Source organism: Dreissena polymorpha, chromosome 10, assembly GCF_020536995.1.
Source record: "Dreissena polymorpha isolate Duluth1 chromosome 10, UMN_Dpol_1.0, whole genome shotgun sequence".
In the NCBI taxonomy this organism is placed as follows: Eukaryota; Metazoa; Mollusca; class Bivalvia; order Myida; family Dreissenidae; genus Dreissena; species Dreissena polymorpha.
In genome coordinates this window covers 14,407,297-14,432,103 of record NC_068364.1, presented here as the reverse complement: position 1 = coordinate 14,432,103, position 24,807 = coordinate 14,407,297, and the positions used below count along the sequence as shown (strand labels likewise).

The following is a 24,807-nucleotide window of genomic DNA, read 5'->3' as shown; positions in this document are numbered from 1 at the left end:
TTATTATTCAAAATTGTAGGTGCTATAATACTTTATAAAAGGTTATTATTTTATCTTTATTTCTTGAACATATGAACGAGTAATGAGAAAACAAACACTATAAATAGTTTAACCACACCAGGTGTGTGTTCTATAAAACGTGTTATACCGTTTGATGCACAATATTATTAAGCAGTTTGGGCAACATAATAATTGCCACACGTGCTTATTAATCTCAGCGTAATAGTCGATGATTAATAAATAACAGTATGTTGCGTGGATCTCAGAATGAAGGAACATTAAGGCATTGTTAGGTACTGTACACAAGAAAAGAAAACTATTTAATTACTTAAATGATTTCCAATTATATATTTATTTTCTGTGGATCATAAACAAGGGAAATCATTATAAATTGTTAACTTAAATATTGTTTTAACTAAAGTAAAAACAACACAAAGGTGATTTCAACGCGGCTTAGCCAGCTTAAAGCGACTTCAAGTGTAAAATGTACGGCTTATAATACAACAACAACATTTCTAATACAACATATTTTGATACGGGGAGAAATGTGAAAATTGCAATTAACATATAAGGGCCATCTTGTTATAAATAAGCAAATGCATAATATGCTAAATGTATTCAGTTCGAATGTTCGTGAACAGCACCGTAATACCAACATTTCATTTTTTGATAGTGAAATGTAACAGGTTCGCATTAAACATAAATGAAATAAAATACATATTAGACTATCTGTTAATGAAACCACGAAATTAGGCCTGTATTAAATTATGGTTACAATCAAAATTTAATTTATATCCAAATAAAAATTCGGTGTCTTTTTAAAAATAACACAATAAAACAAAGATCTAAACAATTTTTAATAAACAAAAAACCCATCATGATATGGATATGCCATTTGCATTTAATAAACATATTTTCATAATTATATATGAATAGCCACCGGGTTCACTGTCAGAAGGTTGAATACAAGTTCAAAATCAATATGAAACAAATGCTCATTTTTGCAACGGATTTTTCATCACCTCCCTATATAATATTTATAAGAAACGTTTCTGATAGTCAGTCTGCCGTTAACTCATTTATTTTGATTACGCCATTTCTCTCTAAAGTTTTTATGATTGTATTAACGTTTTACAAAGCAGTTTAGGTTAGTGTGCGGCTTTAATAATTTATTATATAGAAAAGAGCATAATACATCATTACAAATATAGAATTTCCCTCGCGTAATCCGCTATAATTGCGATCTGCTTGTCGGAGTTTTCTAATCACTAGACCACGTGACTATGTGGGCGGAGCGATCGATAATTTGGCGACTGGTCAATTGTCGGCGAAGTGTTAGCAAACACTATTGTGTTGCCCATTAGCAGATCAATTACCTATTTCTTGCCGCACCAAATTGATTACTTTTTATTCAGACTTTTTCCATACAAATGGGGAAATCCAAAAAAGCATGAAAGTAATAAAAATATTATATAAACACACGAATATAAAACATTAAGGGTGCTTTTTAAAATAACAAGTTATTATCAATATTCTTAATTAAGTGTGCCAGGTTTTGCTGCTAAAATATTTCCAGCCAAAAATTAATTTACATTAGAACGGTATTTGAACAGAAATTAATTGATATATAAGCATGTAATGAATCTGCATTTATTTCTTCGGTTTAGATAAACAATATCAAGGACACTCAAATTAATTGTTTATCCACTTAGGACATTTAAGTAGGAATCAAAAGAAAACAAAAGTACAAACTTCATTATTGTATAACGGATAAAGAATTATACCAAAGTTCAAAGGACATCTAAGACACTTTCCTATTGTATGTAACACAATGAAATTTACTAATTGCCAATCAAAGACACACCTTATTGTATTAAGAACGCATGAGATGGCATTAATTACATTTAAGCAACTTACACATCAAAGAACAACCTCAAATGGTTCTTAATTGCCTATAATTTATGGTCACATTAACACATTTTTAGCAAATAATGTATTTAAGTTTTATAACATGATTATAATATTATAATATTAATATTATATCATATACAAGTGAACTATATTTGTCATTATAAACCAAAACATTTTCTATATTTATTATTTTGATTTTATGATTGTTTCATTTTTGATCACTTGTAATTTGATATATTTTAAAACTACCCCCATAGGCCCATTAGAGAAAACCCGTTGTCATTTTCCATATATATAACAATAGTGGAGACGTTTAGATCCCAAAATCTCAATTTTGGTGTGGAAACGTCTGGGGAGGAAACGTCTTGGGATTTAACGGTTTTGTGAGGAAACGTCTGACATTCGTTCAGCAAGGTGAAATGATGCCGACGCAGTAATAACGTATTTAAATTTAAGTTCTCTAAACATTGGAAAGATGTACACGTTTTGTGGGGCGCTCGAAATATCACTGGTCAAAATCAACGCTGATCAATGGAATAATTTCGACAAGAAATCTAGCAAGGTTACTATCTTACTGTAGAAGTAAGAATTCTTTTTACAATTATAATTTTGTTTAAATATGAATATTTTAAGTGTTCGCTAATTTAGTAACACGTATATTTTCATTACATTGACGACTTACGGAAGCCTAGGACCGCTACGTGTCGGTGAAATGTTTTGCACAAGTATCTGTGAGATCCTTTTTTTGTGTGATCGTGGAATCATTTGGCAAGCTGCAGACATACATTATACCGCTTCTGAGCATTTATTTGTAATTGAGTTTAGTTTATTAGTCTATTACAGTCTCATCAGCTTATATACAATCACATCCAACAATAGAACATAAGAATAGTAAAAAACTGCGGCAACTTGGATTGTTGAATAAATTATTTCATCTGGGTATTTTACAGAAAATGTGTCTTTCCCAATGTCATAATTGCCATATTTTAAATATGTATATTTGTGAACATAATGTTGATTTTATGCTTACTGAGACATCCTGAAAGTTTTATAACAATCAATCGCCTATAGTACAGGATTACTTAAAAAAGTGGAACCCTACTTCAAACGCATAGTGTGATTAAAATAAACCGATTATTTAAAATACGAATATGCAGTTATGGAAATGCATCCTTTTTTAATAATTCGTCAATATCGCTCCTAAAATATGCAGTTATTTTAAAATTATGAGTAGTTAAATGAAGCACCCTTAAATCCGTTTACACCGTATATTTGGTTTTGTGATCACACATGATAGCTTTTTGCACATTTAAAACATAATCTAAATATTCGATGCACCTGTTTTATTCTTTACCTTTAATTAATCTACTGTGTCAATTGACCCAGACCAGAAACCAATACATGATATTATATATGCTGCTAGGGCAAATTGAGTCTATTAAGTTGTTTTATTTTTAATTGGTGACAAAAAAACTTGTCATATTAGCGTATTTCAGCTTTCCAGTAAATGGATTTAGTGCAACTTACAAAAGTCGATTTCTTTCTTGATTCTGTTGTTGAAATCATTACCAGCGTTTGATCTTCTTATTAAATTAATATGTAATATGTAATGTATAGTTTATATCCCTGTTTGAACCATTAAACACATTATTTAAGTAGAAAATATACTTTGACAAGGAGTCGCTCTGATAAAAACGACATTTTGTTTTTTATGTTGCTTCTGAGTTTACTACATTTTGTAATCATTTATAAAAAATGAAATTATATTAGAGACCATATACTAAATTCAAAGCCAATTAGCAATTGCAAAATGTGGATTGTACGTCAAATGAGATAAATCACTGCATTACGTAGTATGCGCAACGCGTGAAAGAAAACGGATATCAGGTTTAAAACGGTTTTCGATTGCTTTTTCATTTAAATGTTCATATCAGCAAATCTAAGAAATATTTTTGGACCGAATTTGGAATATATATATGGCAAAATGCCGTCTCTTCGTACCTGTTTTTACTTATAAATATTGAACAAAATGGAAAATATCGCATGTCAATCCCGGGTTCCGCTTGTATTATTGAGACACCATATATAACACACGGATTAGACTCTTGAGTCAAAGCTCACATTATGTCGCGACAGGCCATTGACATCTCACCAAATCTCCCTTGCTTCTTGCTTAGTTAATCAGCTTTAAAATGACAACCAATGCATGAGAATCGGACAATACGAAGTTTTTTATCAAAGAGCCAGAGCAACCACATTCTTTTCAAAAACCGGAATTTATCAAAATAGCCCGAATTTCTACGTTTAAAATGTCTCATGTTAATCTGTACATAGACAAAAAATATTAGGAAAAATGGAAATACATTCACGTCAATTTTGATTGCTCACGTATTAAAATGCAACACTTATCGTTAAAAACAGAACAACAAATCTTCCGCATAACATGTAAGATATTTATATGGTTTGTAACAGACTATTCAATATGTCTTTGTAACAATCGTTCGAAAAATTCAAGTCAAATTTTTTCAACCTTTTCTGTCCGAAATGGATTATATTTACAAAATGGACAGGAAAATATCCACCCAAAACGGTGACGTTATCTTTAAACGTATATGAGCTCTTCAAAAAATATGTAATTACATTTACGTCATTGCCTTCTAGAAACCGATAAATTATTGAAAACAGACTTAACTATTTTCAACGAGTTCTCATTTTCAACAGCTTGAAAGTATACTTATACAGACTTGATAATAGAAAGTACTGCATTAAATAGACACCTAGTCAAAGAGCCTTTTTTTCACATCGCAGGTGTGCTTTATGTATGGGAAATACCTAGTTAAAGTGAAATCTGACAAAACAGGTGTGCTTTATGTATGGGAAATACCTAGTTAAAGTGAAATCTGACAAAACAGGTGTGCTTTATGTATGGGAAATACCTAGTAAACGTAAAATCTGATAAAACACGTGTGCTTTATGTATGGGAAATACCTAATTAAAGTGAAATCTGACAACAGGTGTGCTTTATGTATGGGAAATACCTAGTTAAAGTGAAATCTGATAAAACAGGTGTGCTTTATGTATGGGAAATACCTAGTTAAAGTGAAATCTGACAAAACAGGTGTGCTTTATGTATGGGAAATACCTAGTTAAAGTGAAATCTGACAAAACAGCGCATTTAGCAAAACAATGTATGTATGTATGTACCACTTATATGGCAGTGTCCGACAAATCCATTGCCCGGAGCCCGGGGGCTACCGAAATTTACATGTAATATCTACATGTAGTCTATGATTTTCTTTGGTACATTTACATTTAAATAAACGATGCCTGTATTGTAACATTAATTTACGGTATTGACTGTGTACATCAGACTACTTGCTGTTTTATGTATATGTATGTATACATATTATGAATATGTAAATGAAGAAATAAAATAAAGATGAAAACCTGCCTCGTATCATTTTGTAAGAAAATTTTATGGGCTACCAAATATTTTTATTGGTAGCCCAGTGGGCTACCTGAAAAATAAGAAATTTGTCGGACACTGTATGGACATTCCGTATTTGTATATTAATGCAATTAAATGTACAATATATTAAGTACACACGTAAAGATGTTGCTTTCGAACAACTTTTTTTTAATTGTTCATGCGAATATGATTTAATCGAGCTCACATGTAAGATGACTATAAGCCTATTAGGCCTGGTGTTCTTTTATGCATTGTATATATGTCTGTTAATTCCTTGTACGTAAACATATGTCACTATCATGAATGATTCTCTTGTCTTGTCTTATGTAATTTTTGTTAGCAAGCATGTGTGAAAATACGTGATTATAATGCATTATTTGGTCAAAAAATACATTTAAAAGCATAACTTTCCAACAATGGTGTAATTAATTGATTCTAAATTTTTAGTTTATTATTATATGCTCTATGAAACTTTCCCTGAATTATATATATTATCGTTGTTTAACCATCCACGCATTACGAGAAAATCGGAGTGATTGTTTGTTGAGAGTTTGAACACCGTGACTTAGCTATGTGTTAAAAAGACGAAGTCGTAAAACGTAGGCTCTAAATAATATTGATTAGTGTTCATCCCGAATATTATTTATGCAATATTCAGCTGTATAATACATAATGTACCATACGTATGTCCGAGACGTCGTACTGTTGCGGAATAAAGCCTGTGTGTCTGTGTGATTTTACTGTCAAAGGGCGAAACTCTATTCCATCTAAATGATGTTGATATCATTTGCAAGTGTACACTTCAGTGAAAATATTCGTATCAATATAATTGCAATATTTCATGTAACACACAATGAATATGTAATGTAACCTGTGGCTCTTTTGGAAGCATAAACTGCATCCAAGATATATAATAGTAGACCCGGTTTCTGTTCCTGAGTGGTAATAGAGAATGCAACACCTCACACCCTAGCTAAACCAACCGCGCACTTGTATTAATCAAAGCGATGAAGGCACTGAATTTGTTCGTTGTTGTATAATTTTAGACGCATCCCAGTTTTCAAAATTATGTTAAATCTTTTTATATCGCGAGTTTGAAATAACAAAAACCATTCAAATTTATAAAGAGTGTGTCTTAAAGCACTGGTCGAAATGTTATTTTTTCATGTCATTAATAAAATAATATAAATAAATCTTCATTTTAGGAAAACAGGGCTTAATGCATATGCATTAATTGTCATCCCAGTACCAGAAACTCTCCTTAAACGAAAAACACCCTAAAATCAGAAAGTGTCATCCTTGATTAGCTTGTGCGCAGTGTGCACAGACTAATCCTATTTAACATGCATTAAGCCCTCTTTTCCCTGAAAGCAGCCAATATGTACAGATATCAATGACATTAGATCGGCCAAGGTTGTCTTACAAGCTGTTAAATACTTTTTATAACATTCACACTATGTAGTGTACCAGTGGGAACTATAAACAGACAGATGCGGTGGTTAGAGCAGACGCTCCTAGCGTTCGTCGTCTGCTTAATTTTACTGCAGTTATCCATACAGGCAGTGGTTATGGTTCCTAGTACTTAACAGCACACTGACTTGCAAAATTGCCTCTACATTATTTGTGAGCTAACGCTCATAAATAAAAACGGCATGGTTGAAGAGTAGTGGTCGTGATTTCTTCAATATCTTTCCTACATTTCTCATCATTTAAGAGAGTATTTGAAAAAAAAAAGCTTTCTACATTGTAAAGTTGCGTTTTGCGATTTTTCTGTGTTCTTTGATACAAATATTTCATAATGAAGTCACACATTTAATTTAAAGGGTCATATTAACTAAAAGACTACGCACACATTAGTTGTGTTTTCATAATTTCTACAATATCGAGCGACTGTGACATTTTATTTCACCATGCATTTACTGTTCGCGTTCGCATTTGTTTAATGTTCTTGTAAAAATAATGGAAATCCACGGTATGAATGTCGATTGTATTTGTTTTTGTAAAAAAAGTACAAGAACGGACATATGAGCCCATTTATATGAGTATCCGTTATGTGTACATAAGTACTGATTTTTTATAACGTTTTGTTGATTGTTACGAACTATATCCAAAAGTGACATGATTAAAGGGATATTTTAAACTTGGCCGTTTAAATAAATCTGAATGCTTCACTGCTTAGGGCGGTGTCACACTGGGTTGCGAATGCAAGCTGCATATTTGCGAACAGCAAAGCCAGATAGGTTCAAATATGTCGCGAATGTTCTCAATTACTTCGCATGTCCTCGCTTTCTAGTCGCATGGAGTTACAACGTATCACACTGGCTTTGGATTGTCAGCGAAACATTTTCGAATGACATTCGCGGGGAAATCGCAACAGTTCTCGTTTTCGGCACATGAGTCACATGCTCTCGCTTTCCTGTCACTTATACTTTTGATTGTATAACTTGTTGGAAAAAAACGTCGCAAATCAGACGTAGTTTAATCTAGGACACTACACTGAGAACGGGTTGAGATTGCTTCAAGAACTACATGTTCGGGCCGATTTTCGAGTATTTCCGAAATTTGCTTCTTTTTGTTTTGTACCTCAAAGTTCCGTACGAATATGCACGAATTTTGCGCCATTTTCGCAACGCTTTCGTGCGAACTCCGCAAGAAAAGATAACGAGAGTGTACCTTGAGTTATAAGCGCGCATAAGAACGTAAACATTATTTTTTCATGAAACTTAAAAAATGGATAGATGGCAACATGGAGATCAAGCACATCATTATATTTTGTTCCTATGGCAACACATAAGCTAGAAAGTTATTTTAGTTTGTTCCTGTGTAAAAAAAATAGTTGCTATGGCAACATATAAGCTAAAATTGGTAAATTGTCATTTTAACAATTGTCACAATTTTCTGAACTGTGCCTTTGAAAAATTGGTGAATCACTGATATTGAAACCAATAATTCGGTTATCTATCATTTTTTTCACTTCAAAACCTGTCTTAGATATAAATAATCTTCCAAACTGTCAAAGGATGAAGAAATCCTCATTGGTAGAAAACTACGCTCCTTCATTCTAAGCTGATTCATCGAACTGAACAAACGCCACGGTATGTTCTGAATACATGATGAAAAACACACGAATTTTGTACCGTTTGACGTCGATAATGTTACTTCGCCCGACTTTTTTTCAAGTGTTCTTGCATGTGTTCATCCGAAAAGTTTACATTTCCACGAACGTCTTTTGAAATTTGAAAATCATGCGCCGTCTCATCATAATCTTTCAATGACGGAACTGTACCTCGAAAAAATGGCTGTATTTTTTCATTTGATAGTCTCAGAGTTACTAATTAACTGCGGATAATTAATTCGGATAAATTGCATTATATTTACCCAGATTGTAATTACACTGTTTTTTCAGAATGCAGCCAGACTCAGACTCCGAACACGGTACAGCTGATCCTGTTATACCAGTTCGTCAAAGATCTCCACACCAAGCAAGTAGGTGCATTAACCTCACTATAATTACAACTTCTGTCACATTCATATGAATGCTGCATTCTGATTAGATAAGTTGTTCACGTGACCGGTTTTTATTTTCCGATGAACCCACTTCGTATGCAAATTTATACATGAATTTTCATGACGCTACTTTCTGGTCATAAACAAGTTGCCAACATGACGTTATGTTTTGGGCGAAACTTAATGGCGTTGTTTTTTTATTGGTCAATAGCGAATTTGACGTCATATTTATTGTGCGAACTTCAACGATATACCCGTTTGACGTAGATGAAACAGAAACTGAAAAAAGATTCTTACGCTAAATTTAAAAGGTTTTTATGACACTTACCACGAAAGAATTTCAGCTTTAAGATCATTTTGTGTTGTAATTATAAGAATTGAATAGCATTTTTCTGCATTTTATCAGTGTATGAACTGTCAGGAAAAATACGCCTAATTTGCATAAACGCCGTCTATTCAATTCTTAAGTATACGCCTCTGTTATAGCTCTTTTGTCACGCAGTGTCAATGCAAACTTTTGTTATCGTTTTTTTCGTCTACCGTCTTACGTCTTTCCGTCCGTTTTCAACATTTAAAACGTTAACACTCATCAATTTTATTTTCGTATTCATCTAATTTTAAAAGTATCTCAATCTAGGTCAAGTTTGAATAGTGGTAGTATTAGTAGTAGTAGTGGTAGAAGTAGTAGTAGTGGTTGTGGTGGTGGTGATGTTTGTGGTAGTGGTGGTAGAAGTAGTAGTAGTAGTTGTTGTTGTTGAAGTAGAAGCAGCAGCAGTAGTAGTAGTAGTAGTAGTAATTATATTATTATAAGCATCAGTAATTATGTCGATTTACAATCAATTTTCCAAACATACATATGTCCAAGAAAAGGTCATTATTTTGTGTTAGTCAACATGAAAATTCCAAATGACTGACATGGCAACTCAGGTTATCACACTACATTATTTGTTTGCGTTTTATGTTAAGTCAATTTTCTTGAAAAATGGTAAACTCTATTCAATAGTTCAAATGTTTTCTATGTTGTACTTAATTAAATGCAAGATTTATGTTAAATGTACACCCGGGCAGTCCAGTATTCCTCCGTTAAATGGGATGAATTTGCAACGACGTCGATTGTCACGTCAACTTGATTAAGGAACCCACCGTTGCATGAACATCGTTGGTTTGTAATCTTGAAGTTATTGCGATGCTATCGAATGTCAGCAAATGTGTTATTTTCTTACCTTGTGAGGACATGCAATAAACTAAAGTTGTAATCTTACATAAAACAAACTGAGAATCAGAAGTATGTAGCTGCAAATCGTAATTTCAAATACAGTAGAATTGTATTTTTGTTTGCAATAAAGTGAATTTAATGGGTTAAAGTGATATTATGGGCATCTAACAGTTTAAAGGTGTTTATCGCAACTGTTGTTTATTTTTTGGTGTTTTCACCTCATACACTTATATTTGTTAACGCAGCATCAACATACTAAAACAATATCCCGGAAAGAGAAAATAATGCATTTGAATATACACCGTACTTTCGTTTGACAACAGATCATGCATGTACGATGTGTACCCAAATTTAGTTTTAGTGCAGATTCGTACATACGACACAAACACACAATAGTGTTTTACGGATCATTTCGGCTTACAGGACTGGGTGGGTCACGTAAGATTTTGAATATAAAATATATTTAAAAATAAAAAAAAAACTAGTAGCAAGATGAGTTGCAGATAATTGGTCAGTTTCCACATTTTTACTCTTTTGACCTGTTAACTCTTTTCGGCTAAATTCAACAGTGAAAAATGCCCATAATATCACTTAAAATAAACATATTATAGTGTCATCATCATACGATAAGGGCTTACGTGGATTGACGTATTAATGTTTGATACATAAACGTTATTTATCGTTTGTTACAAACTGACAGATCTACAAAATGTTGTAGAATGCGCGTAATTATTTTGACGCTAGTACGTTATAAAACGCAGTATTTTTTCATTAATTGCATTTAAAGCGAGTATATACGATCTTGTCAACTATTTATTAATTAATATAAAATGTGTAAAAAAACACTTAGTAAACATATATTTTATATAAATTAAAATAAAAGTAAAGAAGAACATGTGTCGTAAAGTGCTAAATAAACCAGATATTTAATTCTGAAATCGAAAAAAGCTGTACAGCCGAATTCGCCAGCATGTATATCATGCATGTAGGATGTGAATCTAAATTTAGTCAAACGGTTCATTTTAAATTCCTGCATCGATATCAATTCATACGCCACACGAACACTAACTAAAATGACGAATGCTTCCGAAGTTCGGTTATTGTAGTAAAATATTTACGAAATATATTCGTTACAATCGGCTCGGGGCGCTAATTTGTCTTTGCTGCATGTTATGAAATTCGTCTTCAATGTATTTTTTTTCTTGCCTATTTTGTGCTATTGTAACATATTTTATCAATATATTACAATTTAACACATATAACAAAAATCGTATAATCTCGCTTTAAAGTGCCATAAAAATGGCGTTAAACGTGACACACACATATCTAACAGTTTTTGGAAGGATTTAAGTCGAATTTTTAAAACTAGTGATGATATATTTCCACGTATGCTGGCTATTTTTCACGTGAATATGCAAATCTACGATTATTCATCAATGAAAACAATCAATCAGAATCCAAGTACGAACTATAAACAATGAACACGAAAGCTTGACACAATCATTTTTTCTAATTGGACAGCTTTTGTGAGTGTGTTCGTAATTGTAAAATTGTTAAATTATCACGAAACATAATACAAGATCGATTTTAATCTCTTCTGCTCCATTATGCTGGGCGAGGCAAATATTTATATCTGTGTAAACACAGTAAAGGTGTGTAGTGGCAGTAGAAGAAGTAGAAGTAGTAGTAGTATTTGAAATACAAAAAAAGTTTAACTGCAGAAACTAAGCTAATCAAAATAATTAAGAACTACTGGTAAGATACTGTCAGGAAAATGTCAGTGTCATACATTAGTTAAAAATGGATAAAAGAAATCATATACTCTAGTTCATCAGATCACCGTGAAGCGGATTACTGTAATGTTTATTATTAAACAAGTTTCAAAAAATTTAGTCACTTTCATAAGGACTTTTTGACAATGATAAATATTGTGACATGACCCTAAAAATGAAAATAAACAAAAGTTATTCATTTCAATTCATGAAAAAACAAGCGCTCTCTCTTACCTCGATTTTACTATTGATACATTGTACCTCATGTATTTTTTCACATAATTTGATTGTTTAAGTAACTATCGAAATCAGTAAAAAAAAAAAGGAATTAAATTATCATTATATCGATTTCTGTGCTTTTACATCGTACGACCTCCGAGCGGCTTAATGACTACCAAACGTCTACTGTGCGTCCAGTCTATATACGGCCTATCTGGGTTCCGTCGGTTTTTGATGCCTTTTGTGTGTTAATTATTGTTCTTGTTCATTTTGTTTCGTAAAGTCATTTCCTATTTTACCTCATAGAATGTTTAATTTGTTTAAGATTTGCTGATATGAAGTCAAAATTCCAAATTATTCTAGAAATGAGACTAGTATATAAAAACGTGGTCATTCATCATTCGCACTAATAAAACACGTTAATTGTCTTTCACCTTTGCCTCAGTTACTCGTAACTCGCTGTTTTGTGATACAAATCTTTCTTTGGCAGCAAATTTTGGAAGATATCCGATGTATTTTTTTAAGATTACGTATAAAATCCAAGCAAATGTTGATTTTTAGTCAAACAAAAGCAAACGGACAGTGGTGAGGGGATTTTTGCACCTGTCGACTAGTGACGATATATTGATATTTCTTATGACGATTGATTAAATCTGTCGTCATAATTGATGGCTTCATACGAACATTAATAATTATAACTTTGTGACTGAGTAAGTCATGTCACTTAGCGCACGTGCGCTGTCTTAAACACAAATGTAAGTCGGGGTTTTACAACATCGATAATTGGCCAATTAAAAAACAAATTATATTGAAAAGCAATATCTGAGAAATATGTTGACTTGTGCTGTATGGAGTGTAACGATTTTTATCTGACATCAGATGGGGTTATGCATCATCTCAATAACATAGCTGCAGAGTTCAACCGCCAGGTGGTTTACATGAGAAACAACCCAGATCGACAAAACACTCTCGCCGCCCGAGTGAGGAGAGACTTCTCACCAGCCTCTTCGCCATCAGCAAGATCGCCAAGAGTTCGTCGTGTCTTGTCGCAAGGTGGACGCGGACGCCGTGCGCCTCAACTACGTCCGTCTGGTTTGTCTGAGACGTCCAGAACAACGTTCGGTGAACAATATAAATTACGAGGAGCTGAACGAATATGGTCTAGGTAGACATCTAAATTAAATTTAAAATCTGTAATACGAAAGTAATATTATTTGAAATTGTCGACCATTTTTTCTGCATCATGAAAATGAGTTACGAAGTGTCTAGATTACCTGTTAGAGCTTGAAAATTTTGATAGGAATGGGAGATATCTCACTTTGAAAGGATAATAATTTATCAGCAGTCCCAACTTTTTTCCGAACTTAGACATATTTTCGCGGGAAATATCCAGGCAAAATAGCACATTCTCTATGTTTTATCTTACTTTTTCACAGGAGTGAACCAATTGAATGTGGACAGCAACAACATGACATCCATTCCACTGTCGTGAACAGACACCGAGGTGCGTGCTTACATAGAGCGGGCTTTTCCGGCGTTAACGGGCCAAGAGTACGAGGTCCACCGTGCCCGAAGAGGGGGTGTGCTAGAAGCATTGACAGACCTGAACCCAGTGGCTATACGGACATATCTACTTTCGGGACGGGCGCGTCTGAACAACACGCTGTCACTTTACATTGTGCCATACTTTTGCCTCGATTTAATTTCCGATACAGTCCGATACAGTCTGCCGATATTTCGATTCGATGTGACAATGCATGTACCGACTTATATTTATCCTAATTCTATTCTATTTTTGACAAATCATCTTTTTGAACATAATATTGCACATAGTTGTGGCCAATGTAAACAGTTATTTATAATGGCCGATCATCTTGATAATGTTGAATTGTTTGACCTGCCTGCTAATAATGAAGCGGCTGTTTGGCAGCATTTTTCAAGTATAATTTGAGTCAATTTCTTGTCAAATATTCATGCATTGATCTTAAATTTAGTCAAAAGGACAGAAATGTCTAGTCTACTGAAAACACAAGTATTATTTGTCAATATTTGAGAACCATTATACCTTGTCATGTAATAAAAAATCAAATCGCAAAATCAAGAATCAGAGGGTAACAAATCGAATCGAATTGTGAGATTTCTGAATCGTTGCAGCCCTATTATGGACTGGACAAGGGATACACACACACACGAACAGGGGTAACACTATATGCCCCATGGAGGGGGCCTAAAAAAAGGTCACTAGGTCAAGATCTATGCCAAGTTTCTGTAAGCAAGAGTGTGTATATTAGGGCTGTCACGATTCACCGGTATATCGGTATATCGCGGTGCATGTTGTGAAAAAAAATCGCACCGCGGTACGGCGTTGCCTATAAGCACAGATATAAATACATTACATATTTATTTTGATAAAGATATCGTTTCGAAAACTGTAGAAGCGATTCAAAAGGGCTAAATAAATAATCCGTTAATATCCAGGTCAAGCAAGCGCTTCCACTGGTAGATGTTTAACTTTCACGTTTAAAATACGGCGATGTATGGGTCCGTACCTTTTTTGGAGTTTGGGACAGATTTCCTTTGCAAATAAGTTCATAATTATCCAAAAGATGTTTACTCTATTTCTTATTTTCTTTCTTTAGTATATCGATCGTTCAAAGCATGGCACTTCCGAATAATGTTATCTTAAGATTATGAATAAGTCGAGGAAGAGTCAGAACGCTACGGATTTTCAATACTGGGCCTGCTGACTCCGCATTTTAAACATGCTCTTGAAGCGTTCGATTTACACAGATTGTAGTCACAGCTATTGTAAACAACATGGCGGACATTTTAGAAAAAGACGCGAATAACAATAACAATGACTACTTCTATCAAGTTTATTACAGTTTCTTTTACAGTTTCTAGTCATACTATGATACAAGTGTTTTCTGATTATTGAGTTTAATAAAGTTTGTAAAACTTGTTATTCTGCTGTTTTCTTCACAGATACATATTCTGTAAAATATCGCGGTACGTACCGCGATACAGTGTTGCTGTACCACGATATACCGCGGTACGCTCACAGCGTATTGTGACAGCCCTAGTGTATATGGTCAAAATTACATGTCAGTAGCTTGACAAAATAAAATAAGTTTTTTTCTCATATTTGACCCAGTGACCTAGTTTTGGATCCCACATTACCCAGGCTCAAACTTCGCCTAAAAATCATCAAGTTTATATTTTGACCATATATCATGAAGATTGAATAAAAACTGTGATCACTAGTGTTTTAACAATGTTTTTCTATAATTTGACCTTGTGACCTACTTTTTAAGCCCACATGACCAAGGTTTAGGCTTGATTTTAAGATCATCAAGAACATTTTGACCAAAGATCATGACGACTGAAGTAAAAATGTGGCCACAGGCACTAAATCTTACAATGGTTTTCTTTTATTTGACCTAGTTTTTAATTCCATATGACCCAGATTTAAACTTGACCTACAAATCATCAAGATAAACATTTTGACTAAAAGATCATCAAGACTGAAGTTTGATGAAGATCGGACCAAAATTGTGCCTGCTAAAGTGCGGACGTCAAGAGTGACAGACAGAAACACACACAAAAGGGTGAATCAATATGTTTCACACATCACTAAAGCAGTTCACAGTATAGCCATTTCTTGAATAGTAATTACCAAACAGTAGTTGTGGAAACCAAGATATATTGGTTATCTGTCTGGACTGCCCAATCAAAAATACATTTACCTCACAAGCTTATGGTTGCCATCTATATGCCACAGTGCATTTGGTCCAGGAACTGAGTATGTCCTTCTGAGTATGGTCTGTGTCCATCGCATAGCTACTGCTGCTGAATCAACCCTTAGCAACGCCTCTGCCACTCTGTCATGCTGAACTCTGATCCCTTCGGCAACTAACTGGCCTAAAACATTTCTCTGTCCAAGCGTTGGATTTCCTGAAATAAGAATGTAATTGACTAAATTATTGTTGCTTCAAGAGGTACTGACAAGATGCATCTTACAGGCAATGAGCCCTTTCATGTCTAGATTAAGTATGTGTTTACCCTCACCCTACCCATGGCCTTTAAGGTAGGGTAGGTAGGTAAGATATATTTCTTTTCTTCATTTTTTGTACAAGTTGCATACAGCAGCTTGATATTACTATTATTTTTATTCCACTATGTGCAACCTTGTTAATACATATACATAAATTAACCCTGTCCTTTTTGAGTCTAAGACATAACACTGCTAATAATGTTGCAGTTTTTGCTTGATTCCCAATGCATATACACTTGTTATTGAACGTACCAGTACATCATACTTTTTGGCCTCAGAAAAAAAAAATTGATTTGGCAATATAATTTTTCAGGCAGGAGGGTATTTTGACGGGTAGGTAGCGGGAGGGAAACAAACAATATTTTAATTGAGGCTTAACAGCATTCCAGTCTTCCCTTAAACCTTGAAATACATGACCTTAAGTGTCAGAAGAGCTGTTTGTCAAACAGAGCTTAACTATTCAAGCCCATTCTCAACTAGACCTATCACTATAAGTCATTTAGTGATTCATACTCTCACCATAAGCCTCGATGTAAAAGGTGATACTTAAGTTGGTCTAAACTCAAATTCCAATTAAAAATCTGAAACAATTTCTAAAGGAAAAACTAATATCAGTACTTATCAACATACACATGTTTCAACTTTAGTAACATTGACCTTGAAACTAGAGGGCCAAAACAATCTTAAGTCAGGTATCCACATAAACTTAACCTTCTGAAATTTTAGTTTCAGTACATGAACTCTTTCTGAAGAAACAATATATTAACCGCAAACCTTTTCTATTTTTTTACGTGCAGGGCCATTTCTACACTTTTGGGGAATGTGGTCGGGGACCCTAGAGGGGGTAATTTTGTGCCGTTTTGGAAGAAAAGGGGAATTTAAGATCTTTTTAACAACCATTTAACACTTAAAATTGCTTTATTTTTATATAGTTTATATAAATATACATTTAATCAATGGTTAATAGCGGGATATCAGCTGACAGGGCTTTTCATTAGGTAATTGGGAAGAGGCCCCAGCCTTCCAAATTGGGAAATTCATGCACGATAACTGCTCATTTAGGAAAGACCATGTTTTTGTGTTGTTGTTTTTTTTTAAATTGAAACACTTACAGGGTTTTTTTTGTGTGCAAAAGACACATTGCAGTCCATTCTTAATCATATTAGAGTTTATTGCTTTCAATTTGGAAGATGTCTAACATGTCTAAGTAATACAAACAAACAAACAGTTTTTCTTACAATAAAAAAACTACCTTATTTTCAGTTGGGAAGTAGCCGAATTGTGTTTGCTAGCCTAGCATAAATAACGTAAAGAACTGACAAAATTAATGAACATACCCTGTGTGAATTGCCTAATTCGACTGTCTAGATCATCATCTGATATGTCGGAGAATGTGTGTCTTCTATTCAAGTTGAACTCCCTGAAATTTTCATAGACACTATGAATGTTAATAAATTACCATTGTATGGAAATAATGACATAATAGACTTGGTTAGTTTTAATTTCTGGTAGAACCAGATTTCAGTATTAGAATTTAATGTCATGTTACACAATGTGCAAATATATAAATTATTTTGAAAACATTACAGTAATCAGACAAACAAATGAATTTATCATATGGAATAATAAAAGCATTCAATCAAAAAAAATATTAAGATGTACAATTTAGTTGACCTAGATTTTGGTGTCTTTTTGTATTTCAATGCATAACAGTAAAAACATACTTTCTATTGTTATCTCCAATTCCCAAGTGACATCTGCGTGACCATACCAGCATTAACAAAATTCACTACATGTATCACCTCACATTCAAAAGATATATTTATATTTAATATTGCAAAGCGGCAAAACCACTGTATAATACAATAGTAACAATCAATACTTCAACATAATCAATTTTCACTTACTGCAATCTCCTTTTAACACTAGACACACTGATGCCAATCATTGAAGCAATGTCTTTGTTTGAGAAATTCATCTCGAGCAGTGTCTCTAGCTGGTCACGTGAAACAAGGTACTTAGGTCTGCCAACTCCACCACTCTGGACATCTGGCCTAGCAACACTTTGTTCTTCTGCATTCCTACAATCGAAAACATACATTATAATTATTTAAAGGTAAAAATATTGTGCAAAATGATGGTTTCCAGGCTCAGAGCAGGGTTTTTTTGGCCCAATTTCTAGCCGAAATTCGGCTATGTTCCCAATCCCAAAAAGTATACCTTTTTCCCAAAATGTGGCAAAAAATTCCCAATTCCCCCCCCAAAAAAAAAATTTTTTTTTAAAGAAGTGTCTAATGCGTATTTTATCTCAATTTTATTTCAATTACATCTAACAAAGTATTATATGATTTTGTTCTTTTAATTTGAATGATTATAAAGAGTTATGTCAAATTTAGTATTTCCCTAATCAGTGGACTTTTCGTGTGAAAAAAAGGCTAATGAATTTATTTTCCCAATTTCATGAAAATGCAGATAAAATGCCCAATGCCAAAGCCATGGGCTATCTTCCCAAAAAGTGGGAAAATAATCTGCAGAGGGTCACTCAACCGATTTTTCTATAGGGTGGAGCGGCTGGTATATCTGTTACCCAACCCGTATCTTATACCGATATTTGAAATCATCAAAAAGTTTACATCATTACATATTTGAAGCGAAAAAGGTATACCTTATCACATATTTTTGATTCATTGTATGCATTTAATCAATTACAAGGAAAATGAATGTTGACGTCATAGCGGAGAGGGAAATGTAGCCCTTGCCCATGCATAAAATCGGTTGGGCATGAAATTCAAAGCTGGGGTACATTGTACTGTTACTAAAGGACCAAATTAGAAATAATTGCCCCGCTCACATAGGCCACACACACCCAAAATTATGTTTTAACATAATTTCTTCATTTATTAACCGGTTAACTTCAAATTGAAACTGAACATTTCTTATGACAGGATCGCTCCCAACTATCCATGACCCCATTACCCATCCTCTAATATATAATATAAAAATGCTCGGTCTTACAGATTTTTGGATCTTGTCAGACCACCTGTCAGTTATTTTTTCAGAGCTTTCGCCAAGTCTACCAAAACATAATTATCTGAACTTGAAGACTATGTGAATTAGCAAATAAGTGTAACATGTAAAAGAGTGAAAACTATGCACTTTTTTTAAGCTTGTAAGCCCGATCGAGCCATTTAAGCTTGATTGAGCTGTATAGCCTGATCGGACAATTTCACCTGCCTTTCATACCCCAGGGAAGGACGATTTTTTTCTTATGGTTTTTCAAATCCTGGGTAAAGTCCCTGATAAATACCCCGCAAATTGCCCCCACCTTTTTCATTGATATGGTCACGGCTACATTTGCCTAAAAGCCCCGCACTGACCTGGCAGTGAAGGGACATCGGACAAGTTGAAACATGAGACTGTTGCCCCATCCTTCCCTGGGGTTGGGGGGCCATGATTTCAAGTGACCGATGCATTATTTGGAAACAATACAGGTTTGAAATTCATGCAAAATTCAGAATTAAATAATTTTGCACATTAATTGAAATGTTTGGGATGGTGGAAAATACCTTTTCATTTCTTCAATCACATCCATCGCTGCCCTGAAACTGTCGAGTAACGGTGTAAACTCGGGATATGATGTGGTCATTCTGTTCACATTTCTGGCCAGAGCACCCAATTGGTTGATTGACTACTCTTAAGAACCTATGCCGTACTAAAATGTATGCCTGGAAACCGTCCCGGACAGTTTCCCGGACGGTTTGTAATCCACAAAATAAATCGCCCGGTACGGTTTACAGACGCACGAGCGGTTCAAAAGTAAGAAACTGTCCGGGACAGTTTAGTAAACCGTCCGGGACGGACCCAGCGTTTATCCGGACACGTCCGTTCCGGCAGAAATTTCCGGATTAACGAATCTTCCGGATTATCGAACCAGTGCCGTTTCAAGAGTTAAATATTTACCTTATGTTTATGTACATTAACATACTTATTTCGAATCGAGAATGATATTTTCTTGTTTAGCAGACATTTCTTTAGATTAAAAAATCAAATGTTGTTAAACAATTTAAATACAAAAACGCGTAATTGAATTTTAGTACATGTACACGCATGACGTTAAGCTTTGTGAATGTTACAATCACACAGTTAAGCGTTGATAGCTTAGTATTGAATCTATATTCCGTTGCTGTATACACTTTCCATGAGGACTGCGTGTATCTCGTGTGATACTGCCGCAGTGAAAAGACGTTGCCGTGGGCGGCACGCGAGCTGTAAGCTGGTGACGTCAGAGAGTTACAAATTAAGGGTGTTGAAGGCAAATGAAAATTAAACATAAAACTGCGATACTGTTTTAATATCTTTATTTATAACCAGTCTTATACAACAGAATGTTGAAATGATTAAAATATCGACACGTAACGTTCGATGCGTTTTAAATTGATTGCTGAAATAATTCTAGCACACATTTCACGCATAACAAGGTCATTTCGTAAAAAAAGTCCGTCATTTTTGTTTGGCGACACTCCTTGAAGGTTCAGTCTTGAAGAACAGTCTTCATTCACCAAAGCTGGTCCAGTGATCGCTGGCTGTTTTGATGGTCGTTGTTTGTAAAACCGGTACCCGTCTGCTAATAATATTTCACGCCTCGGTAATCGCGCTTTTGTTAAAACGACGGCGATTGGCGATTAAGCCTAAAAAAACACTACTTCACGCCTCAGTGATTGCGCTTTAATTATACAGCGGGTGGGTGATTAAACCCCCATGTAGGAAGCATCCGGATATACGAGACATAATTACAGCTAAATACACAGATAGGTGTCGCGAAATATACGTTCGGATCCGAAACGCGAGATTCCGGACTTAACGGGGCAAAATACTGCATAATAAAGGCGTTCCCCTTGACTTTCGTCCGGATCGCGAGATTTCCGGACTATCGAGATCCGGATGAACGCAGGGTCACTGTATTTTCGTTTGATGGCATCCCATTCTGCTTTAAATAGGATTTAAATTCCATATCGTATATATCGATTTTGATTAATAAAAGCATAGCCCTCAATAATTTGTTGCCTGATGTTTCTGGAGTTTCGTCATATATCTATATTCAATAAAAATTCTCTTTCTCTGAATACCTTTCGAACAAAAAATATTCAAAAACAGACACAAACACACACCTTTAAATATGTAAACTAATAATGAATATGTTATGTATTTGTAAAAGACTAAAAGAAAGCTTCCGTCCGCGTGTGACATGATGACACATTGAGGGTTCTGAAAGAATTGATCAATTTGGAAGGACTGGTGCAAGTCGACAGAGAATACGAGAACGCCAGCAGCGCAGTTCTCCTCATTTGGCATATAGGTTACTTATTGCCTTTAGTGGGCGTCGGTTATGGACGTCTCAACTCTCCATCCCTGTTTAACCTTGTCCCTGAGAAGGTTAGACACGAGGCAATCAAAGAACGCAACACCTCCATATCAAATGGTGGCAGGACCATCGTTCACTTGCGATTTACTGAGGGTTATTTAGCTCAATTATGGTACTAGCAGTGAACTCCAATACCTTACCAACAGACATTCTGAAAGAACAGGAGCTTATGGGATGGAACAGCACGAACAACACCAACCAACGCAAACGTTACCATGAACGGCGAGGTGCTGAGAGATGTGAACAGATTCAAGTAATTTGGAGTAACCTGTCAAATTATGGCACCCAAAACTTCTGAGGTCGGGATAAGAATCGCCATGGCGGTTACGGCAAGACTGAGCATGTTTTGATCAACCAGTTCCACCAGCTTCACAATCTAGTACAGGTTCTATAAGTATCTGGTAGTTTCCATCCTACTGTACGGCTGCGCCGCCAGGACGCTCCACGCGGACACAAAACTCAAGATGCAGGCCTTCGAATAAAAGTGTGTCTTGTTCTGATAAAACTGGGCTTAATTCATGTGCGTAAAGTGTCGTCCCAGATTGGCCTGTGCAGTCCGCAAGGGCTAATCAGGGACGACACTTTCCGCCTAAACTTGATTTTCGGTAAGAAGAGACTTCCTTAAAACTAAAAATATCATAAAAGCGGAAAGTGTCGTCCCTGATTAGCCTGTGCGGACTGCACATGCTAATCTGGGACGACACTTTACGCACATGAATTAAGCCCAGTTTTCTCAGAACAAGACAAAAGTGTCTCAGAAGACTGCTCCGCATCTCCTTCAAAGATCACAAGACAATAGAGACAATCATATCATCAAGTTATTTTAATTCCTTCTGTATCTTGAAACAATTTAGTTTGAAGCAGGATTTATGGCTTAAATGTTAATACTTTGCTTGGTATGTCAAGTGTTCCGCTAAATAGATTGGGATATTTGATTGCAACAAATTTTGTCATTTTCCCTACCTGTGTACACTTAAAAATATTTGGAAGCCATCTAACGATAATTTTCAACGATGATTGTTAATGTTGTATGATACAATGATTTATATTTTTCCTCCTGTTTAAATCATTTAAATGTCCATATAAACCAGAGGAAAACGTGTAATAAACGGTGTGTAAACCATACTTATACGATGCTGCATTTATTGTCATCATTTATATAGACGAATCCACTGTATGATACAGTCTGTTGAACAGGATGCTATAAATGCTTGTATGGTCCGCGGTAAGCACAATGGGGGCTAACATTGTTACGTGCCATGGAGTGTTAAGTGAGATAGCTAGATAGCCGATAAGTAAGATACTAGATGGGTATTTGGTTAGGACTGGAAAGACGAGTTAGTAGTTTAGGATTTGGCACTAGTGTTCAATAGATTTAATTCGGAACTCGCGCCCTGTGGGTTTTTCCGATTTCTCAGCGCGCGCGGGAGGTACAAACAATGCCATTAATACAGTTATGACCAGTAACGTCGCTATCCGATTTGCTTCACATTCAGTAGTGGATGATAAGTATTTAAACGACAGTAGTGTTTCTTCTAGGAAATGTCAAAATTCAAGTCTTTTTTTGTTATAACTATTATTATTAATAATCACACATAACAAATATAACACTGATATACACGTATGTCAGACGTTTAATACAGGCTTAAAGTCTAAATACACCGTTCAGATGTACCGCCGCCTATACGCATGGGTCCAGTAGCTAACATTCTTAAAAGACACGAAAAACAGACTTTGTCAGCTGTATTGTATTGAAGGAACCTATACAGACGGCTTGACATTACAATATTTCTTCTGAAAAACATTATTGATGTTCTTGTTTTTTCGGCATGCTTTATAGATATAGCAAACAAAAGTAATGTATGGTGAAGCTCTTTAGTGATGTGTCTTCTAATCTTAAGGTCTGAATCTTTAGCGAATAATTTTCTTTACTTTTCAGATTAGATTAAAGAAAAGCATCACAATAGAGCTAAACCATTAGACATAAATATCCAACTGATATGGAACGATATATTAGTTATAGTACTACGAATAGACTGAGGATAGTAAGGTTTTTGTTGTTTGGTACTTGTCTGTATGATTTTAAGTATATTTGAATATATAATATATACGATGGCGTCAATGTCTTGGTAGTTTAGTTGACAAACTTCCATTAAAACTGTATGCCCAGGCCTACGCACAGTATATGCAATGACATAGTTACGTGACCGAAGCGGTATACATGTACATGCAGCATTATATCGTGTTACATAGTATTCTTACAAATTAAACACTATCGAGATTAGTTCATCTAAAGAAAAATGATTAATTTCTGGTATTTTTATCAACTATAACGAACGTTTGAGCAGAAAAAGTGGTCTTTACTCTTCAGCGATAAGAGAAAATATTGATTCACTCTCTTTTAAAATATGCTAGTCAGCTTTTGTTTGTACCTACCGCGCGTGCTCAAATATCGGAAAACCCAGAATGGAGAGTTCCGAATAACAACTATTACTAGACGGAGGGTCCGCTCAACGCAAGAACGTATCTTGTTCTGAGAAAACTGGGCTTAATTCATGTGCGTAAAGTGTCGTCCCAGATTAGCCTGTGCAGTCCGCACAGGCTAATCAGGGACGACACTTTCCGCTTTAATGGTATTTTTAGTTTCAAGGAAGTCCCTCCTTTACGCACATGTATTATGCCCAGTTTTATCAGAACAAGACACACTGTATCGTCCCTGCATGTAATACGAACGAGGGTGCATGCGTTTTTCTGCGTGAACATGCAATGTCAACGCACACTTTATGACTTATCATTGATTTGATATGAAATTCCGTTGTTCAACTAATAATAATATTTGTGCTATGGCTCGTTATTGCATTTAATTCTTAAGTTAAAGAATCAATATGAAAGGAAATTACAATATAATGTCGCCCCTGTATTTGACCTCAGATCGTAATGACAGCTTAAGGATATTTTACCACATTACGTTTAACCCTCGTATTGTATCGCACTTAATGCAAATAAATGACTGGTGTTGTAAATAGTATTTAACTACCACTCTTTTGCGAAAATCCCATGACATTCAATATGAAATGTAATCTCTTATTTACTGCCCTCGACGTCATACAAAGGATTGTTACATTATTTAAAAGAGAAAACCACAACACTATTTAATCCTGTATTACAACCGTCCAGGTTCAATTGCTGACAATCTAACTGCGAATGTCAGTTTGCACTGGTCAGCAAATTGTATGA

At 34.8% G+C, this 24,807-nt stretch overlaps 1 protein-coding gene and 1 long non-coding RNA gene across 2 annotated transcripts; one reads left to right on the top strand and one right to left on the bottom strand.

Moving 5' to 3' along the window:
- The first annotated feature begins 8,796 nt into the window (after positions 1-8,796).
- LOC127847109 (uncharacterized) lies at positions 8,797-13,772 on the top strand. The gene is made up of 3 exons (XR_008033822.1): positions 8,797-8,866; positions 12,974-13,259; positions 13,531-13,772. It is a non-coding gene; the product is annotated as an uncharacterized LOC127847109 (long non-coding RNA).
- A 2,064-nt stretch (positions 13,773-15,836) lies between these two features.
- LOC127848029 (uncharacterized) lies at positions 15,837-19,825 on the bottom strand. The gene is made up of 4 exons (XM_052380315.1): positions 19,715-19,825; positions 18,056-18,229; positions 17,486-17,568; positions 15,837-16,048 (listed from the first exon to the last, which is right to left on the bottom strand). The coding sequence occupies exons 1-4, from the start codon at positions 19,792-19,794 to the stop codon at positions 15,837-15,839; spliced, it is 549 nt and encodes a 182-aa protein (XP_052236275.1). The 5' UTR covers positions 19,795-19,825.
- Between the last annotated feature and the right edge of the window lie 4,982 nt (positions 19,826-24,807).